The following is a 23,316-nucleotide window of genomic DNA, read 5'->3' on the forward strand; positions in this document are numbered from 1 at the left end:
GACTAGACAAAGCGAGGCTTTAGAAAGTCAGAAACAGGAGCTGGGTTTCGGGTTTGCATTTGGTTGCAACTCCCCTCCTCTCCCCCCAACTTATATACCTAGAAAACAGCTACCAGGAAACCACCCTCTAAAAGAAACAAGACTATTTAGTGGTGGGTCTCTAAACTGAGTTCTAGGATGTGCCAAGTGGCCAGGGTTCTCTCTGGACTAAGAGGCAATACTGATGGTAACGCCACATCACTGACCTGTCTTGGAGGCTTGCAGAGACAGATATGAAGTCAAATATGATCAGATGCTGCACCAGTTCACAGAGGCCAACTCCCCCGGCATGCGGGCACACAGGAACTAGAAGTGTAGACAGGTTGCCGCTGAGTGCCAAGGAGGGTAGAGGGGGAGGTGTGAAGGGGGGATCTGTGGCTTTTCTTAGTGTCTGCAGGTGATTATATCATTAATATTTAGGACCGAAAATCATCAAAGATTCTCTGATTAAGCTTGAGTTAGAAAAAAGTCAGCATGGCAACTCCAGAGGGAAGCAGGGTATGTGATGTGTGGGGAGATGATGCCTGGTCCGCAGCCCCATGGCACCCTTACTTTCAAACTTCTTGGCCATCAGCAACACCGAGAGGTTCTCGTTGACACTTCCCAGCCTGCAGCTGTCGATCTGCAGAAACTTCAGGGCTTTCGCCTGTAGGAGTTGCTTAAATATCACTCTATTGTGGCACTGGAAAGAGAATTAAAACACACCAACAGGAGAGTCAGCCCTCGCCTTCAGGGTCTATGATCCTGGCACCACACACACTCCAAGTCACTCAACAGTGGCCTCCTGGGAGCCTGGACTGTATGCATTCTTCATCCTCAGTGGGTGTGAGGCGAGCCCTGACAGGCAGGAGGGGACCTCCTGCTCACTTCATTACAAGTCTGCTGGCAGAAGTAAGTATGTGTGTGTGTCTGTCTCTTGTGTGTTGCATAAAAGACCATCTATCAGGGCGTGACCACCGCAGGCAGTGGTGAGTGGGAGAAGCAGCATCGGGATGAGATACGGGGACCGCGGTGAGCAGGTTACCCGGGCGACGAACAGACACAGGGCGGAAGGGCGCTGCTCCCTTGGCGAGGAGCGCCGAGAACCCGCTCCTCACACAGCGCTGCTCGTGGGCAGTCTGCCGCGGGTTTTGGCAGGCGCTTGTGTTTGTTGACTAGCACAGAGGTAACGCGGTGTGTTTAAGTAGTTTCGAGGCTGATTTTCTTAGACGGTGCCTATTATACCCCTTGCAGCTTTAAATTGCTGCCTTGTAAATTCCAATGAGATGCTTTGAAAAAGATCAGTGACTTGAGTCACAGGAACTGTAGAAGAATCTACAAACTCTTGACCATGTCTTGCTGTAAAGTAACCCCATTTCTTAGATGAAAAAAACCTCCCATCACAGAACACAGGTGGTGTAGCCTCGTGGGCAGTGTCCACAAGCAGTGCCAGTGTGTGCCACCCCAAGGAGATGTCTCCTACCTGTTCTCCTGTGGCCACACCGATGCCCAAGGGGGCCAGTGCCTGTGAATACAAGGCAATCTGATGTCACTTTACTGCTTTTGAACTGACTCCTAATGTTTGAAAATATTTTTTGGCAGTTCAGCTATTTAGAGCTGTAAAAAGGAAAGAGCCCTGCTTTGGAGCTATGTGAAGTTTCAGGTGCCGCAAAAGGGGGGCACTGGACCTCCTGGGTCTGATGGCATCACAGGTTCACATCCCACAGCTTGTTCCTCCCCCCGACTCCTTTATAAGTGACCCCCTCTGGCTTCATAGTCAGTGCTGTGAACCTAGCTAATGGGAGACTCTCTGAGACACAGGATGTTTCTCACATTCTCATGTACTGAGTTCTGACACCTGAAGGGGAGAGAAGCCAAGAGGGCCCCCAGTTTGGGTGGATCTGCCCTGGTTCAAGGACTCTAGGGGAAACTGAGAGGCAGCCTTCTATGGGTCCACCTGACCTTGACCTTAGCAAACCTCCACTTTGTTTCAGTCTGGGTGAGTCAAAGATCTGAACATCAGTCATTTCTGTGTTTACAAAGTACAGGAATCAGGTCTGGTGACCTCTGGGTTGCTGGTAGCCTTTCAGCTTTTAGTGATTGCTCTCTCTAGGATAAAGAGCAGTGCGAGAGGGAACAAGCCCAGGAATCCTAGGGTCTGAGACCACCGCTCTGGCAGCAGCAGTTTCTCTACCTTGGAAATGGCAGCGTGTCCCAGAATGTCGTCAGGGGAGGTGGGCTCCTCGATCCACAGTGGCTTGAACTCGGCCAGCTTTGTCATCCACTCCACGGCCTCAGGCACGTCCCAGCGCTGGTTGGCGTCCATCATCTGAAAGGGGAGAGAGACCCTTCGAGGGGAGGCCTGCCCACTGCTGACCCTGCTGCAGGGCTGTGCCTCCAGTGAGGAAGTGCTGTCTGTTGCTCACGGTCACTCAGCGCCACGACTGTGGGGCTCAGCATGTAACTGATCAAAGGGGGCAGCTGAGATGAGCCTGACAGGGAGCTGCTGTGGGATCCAGAAGTGCCCTGGGCTGGGCCCAGAAGTGCTGGCTGGCTCTGAAGCTCCAGCCTGATCTGTATTTGTGCCTGTATGCTCAGTCGTGTCTGACTCTGTGACCCCATGTAGCCGACCAGGCTCCTCTGTCCATGGGATTTCCTGGGCAAGAATACAGGAGTGCGTTGCCATTTCCTCCAGGGGATCTTCCTGAGCCAAGGACTGAACCCGTGTCTCCTGCATTGGCAAGCATTTTCTTTACCACTTTGCCACCTGGGAAGCCCAGCCTGCATTTAGAAACCACCAAAATACATTTGTCTTGCAAGGTCCATAGTTTGTAGGAACTGTTTCATCACATTCTGAATCACTCACAGTTAATGCTGTTTGTTCTCAATGGTCTCTTATTGGCTATTGTCTACTCTGGTTGGCACGATAATAAATAACCCCAACTGTATCATTAATTAAGCACCTACTGTACCAGGCATTTTACGGATCCTGTCCCATTTAATGTCATAATAACTCTTACGGGGCAGTTCATATTAACCCATCCTACAGACAGGAAAGCTGACATGCAAAGGAGTAACTTGCAATAAGTCAAGTAAATGATGATTTCAAGTCTGGGCCTCTGGAAGGCAGGTGCTGAGTGTGCAGAGGTAAGAAAGGGCCTCTCCGTCCCCGACATCATCACGCTTGGCCAAGTCAGACCCAGAGACGGATTTCTCTGGTAGAACATGCTGAGTGGTACACCCAGAATCGATCTGTGTCATAAATTATTTAGATGAGGATGACCTCAGAAGACAAAAGTGGTGTTAATTCATATACAAATAATGGGGCTTTTGATCCTAGGTCAAGGACTCAAACTTTTATTTCAATATATGAAACATGCTTCCAAAACAATTTAAAACTATTGTATTGTGACATTCTTTTAGGAAAATATTTTAGATGTAATAAGAAACATAAAAATACACAGGAGTGGCTGATCCTTACATTTATCACACCCAAAGTTCCAGATTCTTGAGCAGTGGCTCCTAGAAACCCACCTACCCAAAGGCAGCTGGGCGGATTTGTTAAGAAGGGGGATTAAATGATTGACACACTGGGGCACCAATGGGAGAGCTGTTTGTTCAGGCACAGCCACACTAGCACAAAGGAACAATCTCTAAATTTATCTTATTGAATGGTTCTGCAGAATAAAACAGTTAAAAACTATCCACCCTCTCACTTGTGTTTGTTCGTTTTCAGCTTTTTTTAAGATTTGCCTACTCTGAGACCGCAAAGCTGTACCTCTGACATACAGTGTTAAAAATTCCCAATGTTCTTTAATCCTTGCTTGAAGCAGCTTGTGTTTTGGCCCTAGCCAGAGGCTTCCCAGGTGGCGCTAGTGGTAAAGAAACCGCCTGCCAATGCAGGAAACGTAAGAGAGATGGGTTAGACCCCTGGGTTGGGAAGATCCCCTGGAGAAGGAAATGGCAACCCACTCCAGTAATCTTGCCTAGAGAATCCCATGGACGGAGGAGCCTGGTGGGCTACAATCCATGGGGTTGCAAAGAGCTGGACATGACAGCAGCGACACAGCAGAGGCCTCGTAAGAGGCTGCTTGCTTCTCAGCGGCCGGGGAGGGTACTTACCAGTGTCTTCTCAGGCCCAATCATGTTCCTGATGAGTCGGCATCTACGGATGTCATCCTGGAGATCGGCACCAACTTTTACCTTAAACCTGTAACATAAATTTCATCTCATAATTTAGATCTGTTCACTGACTCAGTGAAGACATTTGGATTTTCTGCAGAAGTGACTGTTTCAGTAATTTACAGGTCCTGTCTTCCAGTAAACTCTTGCCCTTTCCCAGTCAGTGTTCAGACAAGCCACTCAAAAATAACCCTGTAAGCATCTCTCTTTACTCAGTATCAGGACAGTAACTCTAAATGACCTGCTGACCTCAAGTCCAGGAGTGGACAGAGGCCCTAGAACTTGAATAACATGCTGGGTTTTGCTGTGCCACAGAAGGGAATTAAGAACAAAAGAGGTGTGGTCAGACCTGGCAGGTGAGCCATATTCCTCGCCCCCCGCTCACTAGTTTCTGTCCTGCAGGCAGGCATTAGCCTGCTGCTCTGGAGCCTGGATGGCCTGAGGTTCCCTACATTCCATTACACCCACCCTGTGTGCTGACAAAAAGCCCCTTACATCCTCTGCGCTCAGCACCACTGAAGACGACGTTTCCATCCTGGGTGGAAGCCTCAGGAGGACTCTGAGCTCAGAGGCCTAGGAGATCTCTCCTGGGCCTTCTCTGACCCCTCTCCAGCCTCTCCCAGCTACTCAGAGGGAGGAAAGGTGCCAGCACTTACGAGCACCTGCTGCCAACCCCAGCCGTGCTGGTCCTTTTCAGAAACAGCAACTTTGAGGAGAACCATGACATCTACTATCCTGGTTTAGAGCGAAAACAAGGTTCAGAGAGGATGAGCAATTTCCCCATGATCACACAGCAGGTACTCACAAGGAATGGGGAAAAAGCACAATGTTGATTCCAAATCCACCACATCCCAAGTGTCTTTCCAGTGCTCCATGTTGCCTCCATCAAGTTTTCACTTCCCTAGCCCTTTACTTAGCTGAGGAGCCAACAGGAATTCAGTGCCTCTCAATGTTTCCTGAGCATGCAAATCACCCAGTGATCTTGTCAAAATGCAGATTTTTGGTACATGCATACAATGGAGTATTACCCAGCCACTAAAAAGAATGAAAAATTACCATTTGAAGCCTCAGGGATGCACCTAGAGATTGTTACACTGAGTGAAGTCAGACAAAAAATATATCACTTATAAAGTGAAAGTGAAGTCGCTCAGTCGTGTCCGACTCTTTGCGACCCCATGGACTGTCACCTATCAGGCTCCTCTGTCCATGGGATTTTCCAGGCAAGAGTGCTAAGTGGAATCTAAAAGAGTTACAAATGAACTTATTTATACAACAGAAGTCGAGTCATGGATGTAGGAAAAACACGGTTACCAGGGGGTGGGGGAGGGATAAACTGGGAGATAGGGACTGACAGATACACACTACTATTTATAAAACAGATAACTAATAAGGGCCTCCTGTATAGCACAGGGAACTCTACTCAATATTCTGTAATGGTCTATATAGGAAAAGAACCCCCCCAAAAGTGGATGCATGTGTAACTGATTCATTTTGCTGTACACCTGAAACTAACAATTTTGTAAACCAGCTATACTCCAATGAAAACTTTTTTTTTTAAAGTCACAAAAAATACAGATTTTGATGTAGCAGGTCTGGGTAAGGCTCAAGATTCTGCATTTTAAGTTAATTGGAGACTTTTTAGTCCTTATCATTCATCAAGCAACCTACACAAATAATTCTCTTAATCTACCACAGCTGCAGCAGGGCTGGCTGGCACTCCTGCTCCACAGACCACTCTCGGAGCAGCAGGAGGCAGGTGGCCAGGCTCATGCAGAAATCCAAGTGACAGGCACACCGTCCACCATGAGCCGGATGTATGGACTCGCAGTAGCCATGGACAGCCACAGCTAACCCAGAGGAAACCCCAGGATGCCCAGGGGTCCGTAACCACACAGCAGGACAGACGAGAAGTGCAGAGGGGTAGGCTGGAGAGGAGGTGGCCTGGGGAAGAGGAGGAGCTTGGCTCTTGGGAGAATTCCCAGGAGAATCATTGGGACGAGTGGTTGGAAGGTATAGGGGAGTCCAGGGTTCATTACATCAAAGCTCTTCTAACACTCAGAGCCCTTAAATTACACACAGACTCCCTACCAAGCTCCATGCGTCTGGATGTTTTCACATAGAAGCTGAATCAACGCTTGGTACTGCAGTAAAGAGTGGCTTTCTATTCTGGATGGATGCTTGAAATCAATGATCTCATTTCACTCTGATATGCCAGGATTCTAACTAGACTTGTCTGGATAAAGCTGGAAATCAATGATCTTTTTTGACTGATGTTCCAGGATTCTAACTAGGCTCATATCTTTGGACACAGGGCCTCAGATGAAACTTCTGGGTCCCAACATGCCAGGCTGCTCCTGGCGAATCCTGACCTCCCTGGTTCCCTTGGCTCCTGGCTCCTCTCCTGGCCTCACTTGCCAACTGCAGAGTCAAGTTCACAATCACTCAAATGAGTTACCTGGTCCAGCCGTCCTTGAGTGCCTCGCTGCAGAGCTGTGGGAAAAGGAGCAGAGCCATCACCACACACCCTCCCTGGTCTCAGCAGCACCTCAGTCATCTCTGACTCGGCTTCACAAACGCTACGGCCGCACCGTGAACCAGAAGAACAACCATGTGTTGTTGAAATTCAGAGCACAAACAGCTTAGCCAACAGAGCAAGGCTGTTTGGTGACTTTCCTGCTTCATCTCTATGGGAACCACTTCACTCATTGTCACAACATCCCTGGTGGGGGGAGTGGAGCATCTCTGTCCCTCTTTTTAAAGCTGCGATAGTCTGCAGCAGCATCCACAGCCCGAGCTGGTGAAAGAGTAACAGCCAGAAGCTAGTCCCCCTTCTCTGTCAGCTGCCGGTGAGCACAGGGCGATGAGAAAGGGGAGTGATGCAGCCACGGGCCACCTCTGGTCTGTGAGCATCACACAGGGCAGCGTTCATCAGAATCCTCAAAACTACCCCTGGGACAGCTATCATTTCCCACCTTGTAGTGAGGAAACCAAGGCAGAGCATGGTCAGGGGTCATGTTATACAAGGTCACACCGCTGCCTCCAGAGCCGAGGCGGGCTCGCCGGGCTACAGAGCCCTGCGTCCACAAGGGAAACAGCTCCCCTTTTATGTGGAATGTGTCCACGTATCCAGGATGAAGCCTGGAACCCACAATGCTTCAGGAAGGCCAAGAGGAAAATGTCACATCTGCTGTCTACAGAAGCTGGTTCCGCAGCCCACCTGCTTCAGCGTGGCATCAGGGTAGCCCAGCCAGGCGCACGACGTGGTGTAGGCGGGGTAGCCGTGTGCCAGCATTTGCTCCTCTGCAGAAACAAAACCATCTTCAACAGTTTGCACCCGTGGGACCTCCAGCTTTAGAATCATCTGTGGCTGAAGTGCTCCTGTGGAGAATCCAGCTATTCTGCCTGCCCTGCTCATCCTCATCCCCCAGCCCCGAGGATGACACATTGGGGCCCGGTTACCCTCTGGGAGGCCCCGCTGGCCAAGCCTTCCCCTGCCGTGCAATGTGACTCTAAAGCCAGCCCTGCTCCTGGCAGTGGCCGAGGTGAACCCTGGCCTAAGAGGTCACCCCTGGAGGCTGCTGCATCCGTACCCAACCACCTGTGTGTGGGGGATGGAGGGGGGCACGTGATGTGAGCCCCCAAGGACAGGGACCTGCAGAGGCGCACAACCAGAGAAACATAACAAGGGAATTTCCTCACAACCCACCTCGCTCTTTTTTCCCGACCTGACTTTGCCGCAGAATTTCTGGAAAAAATAAAAAGTGTCATTCTCTTTTAGACAACAAGGCTCTGGGCCTGGCGGCTGCCAGGTCAGAATGGACCAGGAAGCTCCCGGTGTGTGGGGACGACTCACCGCAGGCCTCCTCCTCTGTCAGGACGTCAGTGATGTACCTGAAATCGATGCAGGACACCAGCGTCTGGGGGTCCTGGCGGCGAGATGGCAGGATGGAAAGGCCCACGTCAGTCCACAAGTGGATCTCGGTTCTAAGAATCTGCTTACCCTGGGCCTGGGCTCATTCTGTCCAGGAAAGGACCTTTGGGCCCCCTCCTCCTACCCTGCCCTCGGGGCTCTGCCCTCTCTGGAGAGGTCCACACTCTCAGCTGGGCCTCTGGCTGAGACCTCCCCCGACCAATCTAAGTCAGTCTGTTGGGAAGCAGCTTGTACCATGACCAACAGTACCTATGCCACTGTGACCCTTCAGTGTCATCAAAGCCCTTTGAACGTGGAGATTCTGCTTCTTTTAAGACCACTGGCTTTGAAATAGGGAACAGGATCCAAAAGAATGAAAACTCCACAGCAGGGCAATCTCAGTTACCTCCTAGGGGTCGTCAGATCATTCAATTCTGGGGGCCACCTCTGGCACCTCCCTGGAGAGGCCAGCCTAGAGCCTGCAGGTGGCCCACGAGGTCCATGCCCTTTCCTTCCGGTGATGCCCCCATGCCACCTGCAACCATGTCAGAAATGATGTGACAGCCTTTCGTTTCCACTTTCCTCAACAATCTTCAAGGCCACGGTTCTTTGCCTCTCCTTAATTATCAGGCCAAATAATAACCAGGGCCTTTGTTAACCACCAGATTTTCAGTGACCATCCAAGACATTGCCCCCAGGTGGCTGAAGCTCAGAGAGGTTAAGTGGCATGCTGAAGGTCACACAGCCAGCAAGTGGTGGAGCCTGGATTGAAAGCCAGGTCTGCCTGGGTCTGATGTTCACTCCCTTTAACCTGCCCAGTTTCCTCCTCCTGGGCAGTGAGATGCTTGTCCCTGGTATCAACATGTCAGGGAGAAAGGAAAGGGCAGAGGCCTATCCTTAGAATTCACCCTGGGCTCCTTCCTCAAGGGTCTGATCTGCCATTTGCTTTTGATGTCAAAGCGACTAGGTAATATCTTAGTAGTAACACTTTGGTCTTCAGAGTTTGAAGCACTTTTCTCAACTAGTCTTTGAACCAATTCTGTGGAGTTTCTAGAGAAGTTAGGATTATCCCCTTTGCATAGTCATGAAACAAGCCTGAGAATTTGTATCACATGTGGAAGGAAGCACCAGAGTGGGGGAGGTGGGACCCAGCAGACACCCCTGCCCATGTGAGCACAGCTCTCTGCCACCTCAAACACCAGAGAAGCAATACTGGACCCGACTGCGTACTGCCTGATCAGCAGCACAGTGACTAATCCAGAGACAATGCTGAATGTATCCATTGATAATCGAAAGGCGTGGAATCCATGAGATCCATTTCATTTACGGAAAACAGAGTATTAAAGAATTTACTTACCATGTCAACAAGTAACTTCCACAGAGGCTTGAAGAAAAGAAAAGATTTGTAAAACGTGTGAGGCACGCATGTGCTTTCTGACAATAAACGCGCTAGAGGCAAATTCCCCCATCAGACCAATGCCTGCCGGCGCCCCAACCCGCTGGCTCCAGCTGGCCCTCACCTCTGCGGCCTGCTTTTCTCAGCCCTTTCTAACCTACTCCGATGATGTCGCAACTGCTGCCAGTATCCCTCTGGGCAGACAAACAATTGAACAGCTCTCCTTACATCCCCTGGGAGCCTGCTGTACATGCCTTTGCTCGCAGAGGGAGTTGTGTTCCTCTGTTGTGTGCTCTATGTTCCATGGGGTCAGAGATGCTGCTGGAGGATTACCTTCCCCTCCTGCTTGGCCCACAGGTCCCACACAGCGTTGAGCACGGCCGCCGTGGCCAGATGCACCACACCCTTCTCAGGACCGATCTGGTTAGGAAACAAAACACACCAGCACTTCTGAGGAAAGAAAAGGATCTTTAGGTCTCCTAGCCAGGGACACACTTCATGAATTAAAAGGCAGCAATGGAAGCTCTGCCCTAATGCTGGGAAAGATTGAAGGAGGGAGAAGAAGGGGACGACAGAGGATGAGATGGCTGGATGGCATCACCAACTCAATGGACATGAGTTTGAGTGAACTCTGGGAGTTGGTGACGGACAGGGAGGCCTGGCGTGCTGCGCTCATGGGGTCGCAAAGAGTTGGACACGACTGAGCGACTGAACTGAATGGAAACTCACTTGGAGGTTAAGTTCTTCTCCAGTAGTTTCTTACCTATAGAAGATCTGCAAGAATAGTACAAAAAACTCCTGTATATTTCCTCTCTCTTTGTATTTACATATATATACATGCACAAACACACATATATATACACAGGTAAATAAAATATAATACATAAGGAAAATTTATTTTACTGAGTCACTTGAGAGTAAGTTGTAGATCCCATGCCCCCTTAATCCTAAATACTTCAGAGTATAGTTCCTAAAAGCAAGGACATTCTCTCACACAGCCACAGTGCAATGATCAAATTCAGGGAATATAATATTGATAGAACACTATCATCTATGAAGACAGTCCATAATCAAATTGCACCAACGGTCTCAATAGTGTGCTTTCTGTTATTCACAAATGGCATTTAGCTGACATGTCACTTTAGTCTCTTTTTATCTGGAGCAAATTTTCTTTTCTAAAAAAATAATTATCAGGATTTTCAAGGACAGTGTTCCTCCAGCTGGGCTGTCTGCAGCCCCATTGTGATTGGACTGCGGTGCTGCCACTGCATTCTGGTTGCTGTTATCAGGGCTGTTATTGTTTAGGGCTTCACTAGTGGCCCAGATGATACAGAAACCACCCGTCAATGCAGGAGATGCAGGTTTCACCCCTGGGTCAGGAAGATCCCCTGGAGAAGGAAATGGCAACCCACTCCAGTATCCTTGACTGGGAAATCCCGTGGACAGGGGAGCCTGGCGGGCTACAGTCCACGGGGACTCAGTCGGCTAGGACTGAGCACGCACATATTATCTTTTAGTGCTAGGGCAACTTAGTATCCTTTAGGCTTCTCCACTGTGTGGTCACCATTTCCCTTTCGAAGTAAGGAGATTAACACTGCCCCTAAGTTTTAGCATCCACTGGTTGTTCCTGCCTCAAGCAGTTACCGCCATGGTGCTTGCAACATGGTGGTTTTCTAACGTTGCCATTCCCGTTATATTAGTTTGTATTGTGTGGTAATGACAAGCTTTCCTTTGTTGTGTTTGCTATCTGAATGGACTCAGGGACTCTTAGGTTATTCAGTGACTTATCAGCCATGACTACCGCATTGTTTTTTTCTTAAAGCAAAGGATATAGTAAGAGTCTCTATTCCAAGCACCAAAATTCAGAAATATGGAAAACAAGTAAAATGCCAACAGTTAAATATTTATGACACAGTTAAATACCACCTTTATTGAATCGCTTCAGATTCAACCAATGGGAACTCCTTCCAGGGGATGCTTTCAAAGCAAGTTTCACTCAGTTTGCAGAAGTTAAGAATGAAATCTGAGGCAATGTGGACAAGGTGCCTTTCTCTGTGCTCAGGAGACTGAACAGTTAGAAGAAGACAGAGCTGATGTCAGGAGACACAGGCAAGGTGTCAGCTACTGGACTGACCTTGAAAAAGTGAAAGTGTTAGTCGCTCAGTCATATCTGATTCTTAGTGACCCCATGGACTGTAGCCTGCCAGACTCCTCTGTCCATGGGATTCTCCAGGCAAGAATATAGGAGTGGGTTGTCATTCCTTTCTCCAAGGGATATTCCTGAGCTGGGATTGAACCCACGTCTCTTGCATTGCAGGCAGATTCTTTACTACTGAGCCAGCAGGAAAGCCCTGATCTAACTGTGATAAAATTCTATCTCTAGAATCTCACTTTTTTCATGCTTTGAACTTAAGGTTCAAATACAGTCCTACACACATAAAGGCGCTCTGGTGTCTCTCTCCTTAACTTTTGCTCTTCTCTTAACATTTCTGTCCTTAATAACTGCCTCCCACAACTTCACTTCTCCTATTATTTCTCTCTAAAAGGTTCCCATTTGGCACTTTCTCTTCTAGGGAGTCTAGACCATTTCTTTCCATTCAGAGAGCAGAGATGAGGTCTGGAAGGGCAGTGATAGCTCTTGGGATCCAAGTATATCCAGAGTCAAGTCTCACAGAAAGGACTAGATTACCTTAAAATACTGACCGTCCACCTGGTTCAAGCCCTAATTCGTCTGACTAAGATGTTTACCTTAATATCTTAAACCTGTCTCTATTTTCACAGTTGTTACAATCCAAGGACTTGAGACTTCAGGAATGTTATTTACAGAATAGTTTCGCAAAGCAAGACACCTTACCCATCTGAGCTGCCCATCACTCGTGAGCTGCCTGTAGAAACCTCTGAAATCCCCAACAATGTCGCCAAGGTCCTTGTTCAGCACGTGGGGGGCCAGAGCATTCACAGCACAGACAACTGTGAAAGAGGATACAATTCTTCTTTAGTGTTGGTGTGAATAAATTAAGACACGCAAGTACTGCAAACTAAAGTGGGCATTTTATGAAGATAATTTTAAATATAAAAGGTACATGCCTTTAAAAATTGCCTCAAATATGTCATCTGTGGTTGTTATAACTAATAAACAGAATAGTTGTTCACCTATATTCAGAGCTTAATTTCTGAATAGAGCAAATCCATTTTGATTGGTTGCCACATGAAAAGAACCATAGACCTGGAAGTTTAAAGCATGTTCCCAAATCATTTTCCTGTTCACTTTGTCTATATGTTAGCAGCAAAACAAAATCTTGCTATTAAATTGTTCCCAAGGAATAAGAAGACTGACTTATAGAATTTTTAGAAATGTCTTTTCATCATTGTAAAGTATGGAAGATATCTTGAATTCACAATATAACTATATTAAAGATGAAGTGAATTTGCAATTAGTTTAATGTTTACATGTAAAATGTTAAAGTACATGAAAAAACTTCATGAACATTAAACTAATTTGAAGGTTAACCTTCATTTGGGTCAGCATTACCATCAATTACTTATTTTTGGTATTCTACTTAAATAAGAATTTGTAGTGTTATTTCAGATGAAGAATCAGTAAGAAAAAAAAAACAAAACAAAACCTCTGCAAAGACCCTTCTATCATTTGCTCAATCTATAAAACACTCTCAGTCTATGTTTAAATGGCCAACTTAGCCTCAAAGCAATGAATTTATTATAAAAAATGTTGACTGACTTGTTGTTTAGCATAGCCGTTGCTTCAATATTAAAATTCTCACATCACTTCACAGGGTAGTCTCAGAGACACAGTTTTACTTTAGACAGACCTTAGGAGAAAGACATTTTGTGCCAGGAGCCAGCATGAGGAACTCCGCCCATGGCAAAGGTCATGAGGAAGGAGGCTTGGCATACGCAAAGGCATGATCAAGCCTCAGGAAACCCCCCGTTCCCGAGCATCTAACCCCCAAACCAGAGTCTGTTTTATGCTCTCACCTACACCTCTGACTTTACGGGGGGCTCTCCCCCATAACCATTTCTCTCGGAGGAGGAGTAAACGTGCAGCTCCAAGGCAATAAAAATTCTTGGGCGTGACAGCTTACGGACTCCTCTGAAGGTTATCTAGCCTGCCTGTATAGGTTCGTCTGGCCACATGTGATTGTTTACAGCCTCCCAATCTGAGAGGCACGAGATGTTTTAGACTTACTAAAGGCAAATTCCTTTGGGGCGTTAGAAATTATTAGTATAGTGTGTTGGTTAGGAATTATATTGGTGAAGGGTTTTTCATTTGTTGTGTCAATAATTGCTACTAATTCCCTGCTCTGGGTGGGACAAGGATGTCTCAGGTCAAACCTCTCTGCTGACAGACTAGCTTGTGTGACAGGATTATCCATACTCCTGCCACTATGCACATGATTGTTTACTACCTCTTAACCATAAACAGCACAGAGAGTTTTGGAGTATTTTGGGAGTCTTAATTAGCATAGGGCTTTTTCTTCTTGTTGAGTCAATGATTGCCGTCAGGCCTCCATATCCTTAGGCACCTGGGAATGTATTAATCAATGTATTTGGAATATAGCAAAGGAAATATAGTAGTTTTTGATGTTAGCAATACTAGACTTTTTGAGTTAATGGATTTTCTCTTTTGTAATAGATCACTGTACTTTGTTATAAATCACTGTGTCCTTGCTATGTAAAAATGTAACTTTATCATATCTTAAGACTAAATAGATCTTAAGGGGAGCAATGATGAAAGGATTTTCATTTGTTGGGCTGATGTTTGCTGCTAAATCTCCATGTTCCCTACCCTTATAATGAATATAACTAACATATAGGAGAGATAAGTATTAACCTTTAAGACTAATCATGTTAACCTTGGGTTAAATAAATTCCTTTCTTGATTGTAACTCACTACACCCTCACCCTATAGGAATGTAACTTTATTTGGAGGGTGGTGCCTGGTTTAAGAAAAAACACCCTTGGAAGAAATAAGTTTTTTGGTTATCAGAAAGAAAGGATCATAAAATGTCAGCAGGTCTCACTCATGGCCAGAAGATGATGTACCTTTTTTATACATTTATGTGAAGCACCTGATGTTGATAAAGGTCAGGACTGCTGACTCCCGCGTGACTCTATATTCATCCCTATGTGTAACTAAAGGTATATAAGCAAACCCAAAAATAAAGAAATCGGATCAGTTTCTGGAAAGACTGATTCCCCCATGTCGCTTCTTTCTTGCTCCCGTTTTTCTGGCTGAATTCCCATCTGGAGCATGGATGCTATTCCACGTAATCCAAGTTATTCAGCCTCTTTTTCTCCACTAATCTTCCTACTACACTATCCATTTCTAATCTCTCTATATCTGTGATTAAATATGTATTTTTCCAAAGACGCCGACTCTGTCCCCACCTTCGAATCACCCTGGATCCACCGGTGCTGGACCCCAGCAATTTTGAAAGTATCTAAACATGTTCACGGGATACGTTTGGCTCCTGCGTGACACAGCCCTCAGGTGGTGCTCATACTGAGTATTTAGGGCTGATCCCCACACCTTCCGTGTTCTCTAGGCCTCTTGTTACTAGGATGCGGAATGATTCCAGTTCAGACATTTACCCCCTGGAGCTCTGGGAAGACAGAGCGCCCCTCACCCCTTGGTGATTGGTGCTCTTGGATTAGAGATGTGAAGAGTAAGCTGGCGGCTCAGAGAGACCTGTATCAATACCTACATCAAACCTCCGTCTCACTAAGGAGAGGGTTACACAACAGACTGGTTTGTGTCACAGAGCAAATGCATTTAATGAACCTTGAGGATGAGCCCATCTTTTTTGGCTCCAACAGAAGCACAAACAACACTAATACATTCATCGAGAGGATGTGGATTCTCCTCCCTCAGACTGAGTCCACTGAAAGAAGTTTACTAAAATTTGGTGGCTTCCATAGAAACTGGGTTGTGGTGATCTAACTCCAGGCTTCCCTGGTGGCTCAGATGGTAAAGAAACCACCTGCAATGCAGAACACACAGGTTCAATCGCTGGGTCCAGAAGATCCCCTGGAGGAGGAAATGGCAACCCAATCCAGTATTCTTGCTTGGAAAACCCCACAGACAGAGGAGCCTGGCGGGCTACAGTCCATGGGGTCGCAGAGTCAGCCTGATTCCGGAGTCTGAAAAGATGAGTGGGAAATCCGCCTGGAGAAACTTGGGCCTTGAAGGCAGGGCTCTCTCCTGTGACTACATCTGCCTAAAACTCTCTGGGATCCTCCTGCCCAGGAGGGACAAGTCAGAAAGGCTACAGAGAACGTGGGTCTGAGCTCTCATGCTGCCAGGAACCCTTATGGCTATTTAGTCTCTTTAAAAATTCCGCTTTTTTCATCTCTTTTTCTTTTCCTATACAAAAACTATATTGGTCTCATCTATACTTAAAAAAAAAAAATCAAGCATAACCTCTCCCCCCCTCACACATTAAGGCCCTCTCCTCATGGTAATGCAAGCACTGTTTTCTTAGATTATAAAAGAATGATTAGTTAAGTAAGCTGATAAAGGCTGCAGAAGAACCATGATGAGCTAATGGAATTTTTTTCAACTTTAATTCAAACACCATGTAATGGCTCAGTGAGATGGCAGTGAATCACCTGAAAAAGGCAGCAAGGTCACAGTTAAAATGGTTCTGTCATGCTGTGGACTGAAACAGGCAGAAGCCAACTCTGTCACCACAAAAGAGCCATTTGTTCCAGGCAGAGAGATGGGAATTGATTTCTCCTGCCGGAGGTGTCCATAGGGACAGTGGGGGTGGGGAGGAGTACAGGAGGCCCCCACCCCATGAACTCAGCAGCACACCTGTACCAGCAAACACAGGCCCTTCACGGCGGGCCCGAGTGAGCACAGTTCCAAGTCCTGGCTGTTAACAGTGGTTCCGAAGGCTTGTTCCAGAACGCGTCTCGTAAGCTTGCTGTTTGGCACAAACTTTGGGGGCCGCCCTGCATGGTTAGAGCTTCATAAAGGTCTCAACCTATACCAGAGAATTCAAATTGCAGGAGAAGCTGAAACGTAGCTCTCCAGCCTGCGGGGGTCAGTGGTCACTGCCCGGAGAAACATCGACAGTAAATGGCTGACTTAGAGGGTGGGAGTCTGGGAATCAGTGCCCAGGTGCCTCCATCTGCCCGGCCAATTCCTGGTTACCCTGCAAGGCTCATCACAACACCTCACCGTTGCTCTGAAGCTGTCCTGACCCTCCTGGACAGTTTCCGTGTAGTTCATACTCACTTTAAAACAAATGGTCCTTCTCATACTGCACTATCGTTTCTTGTACGCCTGTCTCCCTGACAAGTTCATGCATTCCTGTTCCTTGTACATGGGACTCTGTCCCCTTTCTCTCTCTCCTTGTAAAGTCATTCCTGCGGTGCCTGGCAGAACATGTAACACACGGGGGCACACAGGAGGAATCCATGCAAGGCCTGGTTGATGGATGACTGGACAGCAACCCTGGGAGGGGTGGGGACAGCCTAATGACATCCACAGAACGTTCAAGAAAGGTTCCCTTGTCCCACACACACACACCTCTTTTATCTGCTTGATGATATTAAAATCAATTAATGGGTCAAGACTGTTCTACAACTAGGAGAGTGCTGACAGTGCAAATATCCATGAGAGAGGGTCAAGTCACCAAAGTCAGAGAATCTATTTCCTTGTTTCAGCCCCTAAGGACTCAGTGAAATTGATCTGGCAGAGAGGTCTTCTTTTGGTACGTATTGAATTTTGTTCTTTGTGCGTGCATAAACCAAATTATGCTTTTAAAAAAAAAAAGCAAATAATTTGTACTTAAATGTTCTGCAGGACTAGCTGAACAGCTGTCTGGGTCTGTTTCCTTGTCTCCAAAAATGTGGAGGCTCAAGACAATGGCTGAGCCCTCATCCAGCTCTGAGAAAAGACAGACCGACTTGTGGCTCAACAAGCAGCCTTCATTGTCTGCTTTTCCCGAATGAGAGCTCTGAAACCGGGCAGGAGCTACGGCCTTTGCTGCAAAGAAGGGCAGTAAACTTGAAACCAACTCCGTGTGGAAGATTCACAAAAGCAAGTAGACTCTCTGTGTGCACAACAATAAGCCTTGTTCCATGAACACATGTCTCCCCTCTCAAGCCCCTTAGCTGCTCACCCAGTTCAGGTTCTCCTAGCTCGGCAGAGAGATGGGCTGAGCTTCAAAGATGTGCCTGCAGTTCTATGGATAACCGCAAGGAGAGAAGCCAAATTCTGCTATTTAAAAAATTTATCCTAATGAAATAAGCAAACCATCAAACATTGTTTTTACTCACGGCAAACATATGGAGGCAAATGAGGTCAGAACTGGAATGTTAGTGAAATGAAGGCATCCTAGGGCCTCAAGAGAGGCCCAACTCACCAACTTCAGTGCCTCTTCCCAGAGTGAAGGTAATTCCATAGCCCTTGAGTCCGTCTTTCGCATCTGTCTCCAAGACAACATAGGCTGCTGAGTAGTCAGGGTCTGTGTGCTGCAGAGGAAATGACCCCCCAAACCCGCAAACGTGAGAAATCCCCAAATAAACCCAGTAATGATGTCACATAAGAGCAGATGCAGTAAGAGCTCCCCAAAGCAAACACAGGAGCTCTGAATGGACAGAAGGAATGTCTTCCTGGAGGATGGCAGAGGGACCTGGGGTGAGAGGGAAGACTCAGGAATGTCTTATATCTCTTATATAATGATCTCTGTATAGCAGAGGGAATTATGTTTAGTATTATGTAATAAACTACAATGGAAAAGAAAAAAGTTATCACTGGGAGGTGGTAGGCTCGGCTGGATCTGGGCTCTCTGAAACCTTGGTGAGCGCCTGGAACATCGAAGGCCTGAGTGGTCCACATTTCTTAAAAGGCTGGTAAGAAACAATTCCAAGGACAGAGGAGCCTGGTGGGCTAAGTCCATGGGGTCGCAAAGAGTTGGACACAAGTGAGTGCCTAATACACACAAACACACACAAACACACACATGAAATCATTGGAACCCTTTGCTAGAACAAGTATGGGGAACAGTTTCAGGGCTCCTTCGTGAAAATATCCTACTTGTGACCAGGAAGGCTTGCTGTGCTGGCAAGTGCTGAGGGAGCTGAATTGCTGAATCCAGCATGTGATGAGGGCTGGGTGGCGGGGCTGGGTGGGATGGGGGCAATCCTGAAAGTCATGGCCGTACTGCTGAGAACTGCCATGCAGACTTCCTAGTAAGGCACTTGGGGGGACTTCCCTGGTGGTCCAGTGGTTAAGACTCTGCACTTCCACTGCAGGGGGCATGAGTTTGAACCCTGGTTAGGGAACTAAGATCCCTATGCCATGGGGCGGCCCCCAAAATAAATAAAATGAAAATGGAGGCACTTGGGAATGAGCACACAAGACACACCGCATCTCTAGGAGCTAATATACATAAGTATTTATGAGCTTGCAATGCAGGTGTCAGATATAATCTCTCCTGACCCAGATGTCCTAAACCATTCAGGCCAGAGACAAATTCCATTTCTTATTCTACAGTAAGCCAGCAACCTTAACACTTTACAAAGTCAAAGAGGAAAGTCAAGGTTTCAGTTCATTGGAAAGCAGTAATTACAGCCACACCTACTGACAGCCTTCTCTGTGTCAGACTGTCTACACACATCTCATTTACATGGATAAAGCAGATCCTGCTATACTCATTTTACAGATTAGAAAAACTAGGCCTGGAGAGATTGTGTGGTTTCCCCACAGCCGTTATCCCACAGAGGGGCAGAGGCAGTTGCCCTAAATCAGGTATTTAAATTTTACATGTCAGCATAACTTCAAATGAATGTTTGGAGATTCACAAAGGACAGCCCAATGGGTGGTTTTGGTCATTTACCATAACATCATATGGGCTTCCCTGGTAGCTCAACTGGTAGAGAATCCGCCTGCAATGCAGGAGACCCTGGTTCAATTTCTGGGTTCAAAGATCTGCTGGAGAAGTGATAGGCTACCCACTCCAGCATTCTTGGCCTTCCCTGGTGGCTTGGCTGGTAAAGAATCTGCCTGCAATGCAGGAGACCTAGGTTCAGTCCCTGGGTTGGGAAGATGCCCTGGAGGAGGGAAAGGGATAGGCTACCCACTCCAGTATTCTGGCCTGGAGAATTTCATGGATAGTAGTACAGCCCATGGGGTTGCAGAGTCAGACACGACTGAGCGACTTTCACTTCATAACATTTTATGAGAAAGGACACAAGGGTTTTGAAAATCAGGAATAACCTAATCTCAGAACAAAGGACATTCTTTTAAATCACTTGAGCACTTTTAAACAAGAGGCCATTTCAGGTGCACAAAGAGGACGTGGAATGCGCCCTCCACGTTCAAGAGGCAAACGTTACAGTGTGAATCGAAGTCCTCGGGTACCAATCCGCCTCAACTCCCCACCAGTAACAGGTAACCACTACCCTAACAGGGAGGCTTCCCACATTCATTACATACGGGGCAACTCTGTTTTTCCAGTGTGGCCAGTGGTGAGTGGGCGTGGGGTTGGGGGGAGGAGCAATGAGGATCCAAGGCGGCAGGACTCACGTTTGGGAGCCACCGCAGATGTGGGTGTGCAGCGCCCTGCCAACACTCTCAGGGAACAAAACACCTTTCAGGGCTCACTTGACTGCATCTCCAAAGGCTGACATCTACCTAACTCTTCACGGTGACACAGCCTCTGTACTCATGTTTTCCGGGAACTTCATGGCATCATGGACTCAATGGACATGACTTTGAGCAAACTTCAGGAGATCTTGAAGGAGAGGGATGTCTGGAATGCTGCAGTCCATAGAGTCGCAAAGAGTTGGACACGACTGAACAATGAACAACAACATGAGAGCCCCTTTCACATGACCCAGCTGCTGTGAGTTTGTTCATCTGGTTTTCCAGCCAGACTGACTCCTTCCTTTCACAGATGGGCCCAAGAGGTCCAGAGAGTCAGGGCTTTCTCCTGGCCACACAGCAAGTTGTAGGGGGAGGCAGGGATCACCACCTGAAACACCCTGTGTGGGGGTTTCCTGGGCTCCATCACGGTGGAGGAACTCCTGCTGTGTTTTAGTGCTTCTCTGGGGGCGCCCCAACAACATCGTTTTGCAAATACGATTCGCATTTCCAACAGAATGTGAATCATAAACTTAAAAACAGGAAATACTAAATGCCAGCAAAGGAACAATAAGAAAAAGAAAAAAACCTAGGAGGATGGGGAGTCTCTAGATACCTTCACTCCACTTACAAAAGCAACGGTTCCAAAGGTGGGAAACCTTCCAAAGGGCCCCCTCTGGGTGCCCCGCGCCTAAGGGGCCCTAGCGTCGGCGGGGCAGGAGGGCACCGGGAAGGACAGTGCTTACCATGGCGTCTGAGCCGTGGCCCCCGAGTGACGTGGGGAAGCGCACGTCGTGGACCGAGAGCCGGGAGACCCTGCCGTGCACCATGCCCACGCGCTGGGGTGCCACCAAGTTTGCTGGACCGGACGCGGGGCACACGGAGAGGGAGGGGCGCGGAGCCGGCGCGGATTGGCCGCGCAGCCAGGGGGCGTGGCCGCGCTCGAGAACTCGGGGAAATTGTCAAACTTGCTGGGACTGGAGGGGCCGGCCCGGCTAAGGGTCCCCTGACTCACGTTTTCCGCTCCAAGTTTCCGCCCCGCAACGGGGGCACTGTTCCACAAGGCGGACTCTCTCGGGGTCTCCACCCACCCCCGCCCCCTCCCCTCTCCCGTCCCTCCTCCCCTCAGGACCCTGCTCCGCCCAGACTAGAAACTGTCATGTGACCTTACCCGGAGCGGCGCCCCGAGACGAAGAAACCCGGTAGGTTCAGAGTGCGATCGCCTCGCAGTAGATTTGGACCAGCTCCAAATCTGAAGTCAGTCAAGGCTGGCGCAGCAAGGATAGCCTTGGGCCAGAAAATCTTGAAATGACCTCAGTCTGTTTGCCATCTGATAAACTAAGAGGCGGGTCACCATTTATTACATCCTTGCTGATGCAGAAAACTTTAAATAGAGGACCGCTTATCTACCCAGCCCTGCAAGGTAGGCAGGTATTGTCCATTTTACTGAAGAAATGGGATTCAGAGAGACTAAGTAATTTAAGAGACTTGCCCGAGGCCACACAGCTAGATAAATGGCTGAGTACTAGCTGCAAGGAAATGGCAACCCACTCGTGTTCTTGCCTGGAGAATCCCAGGGACGGAGGAGCCTGGCGGGCTGTCTGTGGGGTCGCACAGAGTCGGACACGACTGAAGCAACTTAGCCATAGCAACTAGCTGCAAACCCCAGGCTGTCCTCTGGGTGGCACGAATTGTGGGGTTCAGAGCTATAGGGATCCCTCTGACAACATGGTGAGGGCTATGGGCAGCCCCCCCCCCCCCCGCCCCAACATACACACCGCAGTGCACGCACACGTTTTTATACCATTTTAGGGATGGTCCACTTAACCCCTTGTTTTGCCTACAGCACGCCACCTTTCAGTTCCTACTTCTAGGGACTGTTTTGATGACTGTTTGGGAAGCAGTGCTATACAGATATATATTTCCATTAATAAATGTTCCTGTGGGTATGGCAGGGATGTTTTCAGGGACCTCCAGGTCACCTCTGCTGCTCAAGGATGCATACACATAGAACCCTGTCGGATGAATTCCTCTGGCTAAAGACTAAGATGGTTAACTCAAATGCTACAGAGGCTGGGTGGGCACCAGGAAGCAGAGGGGTGAGGTGAGCAGCAGTGACTGCAGCTAAAGGGACAGCCAGGCAGCACCAGTCGATTGCGGCCCTGTAGGAATTAAGAGCACAGACTGCCGCATCTTCCTGGTTTCCAAGAGAAGTCTGAAATTTGAATGTTAATAGGAAATAGCCCTTCTTTCCCCCTGGCCTGTCCTACCCACTCTGCAGTTTAGACAGTTAACTTTACATATGGATCAATGTTTATCAACATTTAATTGTACTATTTGTTCATCCCTATTTTTTGCTGTCTTGATTTTTAGGGTGGGGTTGTCTGGCTGGAATATATGCTCGTTTTCCTTCAGAATGGTTCTTTGGGCTGAGTGATATAATCTGAGTACTTTGTGTTCTGAACATGTCTTTTTCTTTCAAGATTTGAAGGATTTTACTGTATAGAATTATTAGTTCAAATTAACACTTTTTAAAGTAATGTTAAATCTCATTCTTTAAGAATTTTTTCTTCCCCATCCTCTGGAAAATGTTTGGATTTTCTCTTTATGGTTTTAAAATAATTACTAACATATATTTAAGATTCAATTAGATACTAATTTTACTCCATAGTTCATGGACTCTTTCAAACCAGAAGCAGCATACTGCTCTGGAAATTTTCTCTACTTGGTTCTTCCTCTTAATCATTATTTTTTCATCTGGAATTTATGTTGGTTTGATATTAAACTTACTCTGAATCTATCACCCATGCTTTAATTAAAAAAAAAATTCCTTTTTGATTGAGTTCTGGGCATATCCTTTGATTAACTATTCCAGCTCACTGACTGGGTCAGATTATTATACAGGTTCAGTTCTGCCTAGACAGCTATTGCAAATGCTGACACCCCCCTCCCCACACCCCTGTAACTAACAGTCCCATTATATTTTAGGAAAAATAAAGTAAAATGGACAGGATTTATATTCTTATCGCAGCAATGAAGACCCAGCACAGCCATAAAGAAATAAAATTATATACATACTGTGTGGGATGAAAAGCAGAAAACACACTGCAAAGTAAGAAATTAGTGAATATGAAGACAGAGTAAAAGTATCCAAAATGAAGCAAAAAGGATTAAACAGAAAAAAGAACAGAACAT

The 23,316-nt window shown here is 47.3% G+C and overlaps 1 protein-coding gene across 4 annotated transcripts in view; it reads right to left on the reverse strand.

Moving 5' to 3' along the window:
- The window catches only part of ENOSF1 (enolase superfamily member 1), a 23,768-nt gene extending 2,758 nt beyond the window's left edge, over positions 1 to 21,010 (reverse strand). Inside the window, exons 1-14 of one of the 4 annotated variants that reach the window (XM_068993935.1) lie at positions 20,868 to 21,010; positions 17,900 to 18,008; positions 12,361 to 12,476; positions 9,840 to 9,926; positions 9,468 to 9,494; positions 8,054 to 8,126; positions 7,907 to 7,945; positions 7,418 to 7,500; positions 6,656 to 6,690; positions 4,141 to 4,228; positions 2,213 to 2,347; positions 1,502 to 1,543; positions 592 to 721; positions 246 to 345 (exon numbers count right to left, since the gene is read on the reverse strand). In XM_068993935.1, coding sequence (XP_068850036.1) covers positions 246 to 345; positions 592 to 721; positions 1,502 to 1,543; positions 2,213 to 2,347; positions 4,141 to 4,228; positions 6,656 to 6,690; positions 7,418 to 7,500; positions 7,907 to 7,945; positions 8,054 to 8,126; positions 9,468 to 9,494; positions 9,840 to 9,926; positions 12,361 to 12,476; positions 17,900 to 18,008; positions 20,868 to 20,951 — 1,148 coding nt within the window. In that variant the 5' untranslated portion in view covers positions 20,952 to 21,010. Of the gene's footprint in view, positions 1 to 245; positions 346 to 591; positions 722 to 1,501; positions 1,544 to 2,212; positions 2,348 to 4,140; positions 4,229 to 6,655; positions 6,691 to 7,417; positions 7,579 to 7,906; positions 7,946 to 8,053; positions 8,127 to 9,467; positions 9,495 to 9,839; positions 9,927 to 12,360; positions 12,477 to 17,899; positions 18,009 to 20,867 lie in introns of all 4 variants that reach the window. The other 3 variants (XM_068993933.1, XM_068993936.1, XM_068993934.1) reach the window with 3 other exon arrangements.
- Positions 21,011 to 23,316: the final 2,306 nt, after the last annotated feature.

The sequence above is a fragment of the Capricornis sumatraensis genome, chromosome 21 (assembly GCF_032405125.1).
Source record: "Capricornis sumatraensis isolate serow.1 chromosome 21, serow.2, whole genome shotgun sequence".
Lineage (NCBI taxonomy): Eukaryota > Metazoa > Chordata > Mammalia > Artiodactyla > Bovidae > Capricornis > Capricornis sumatraensis.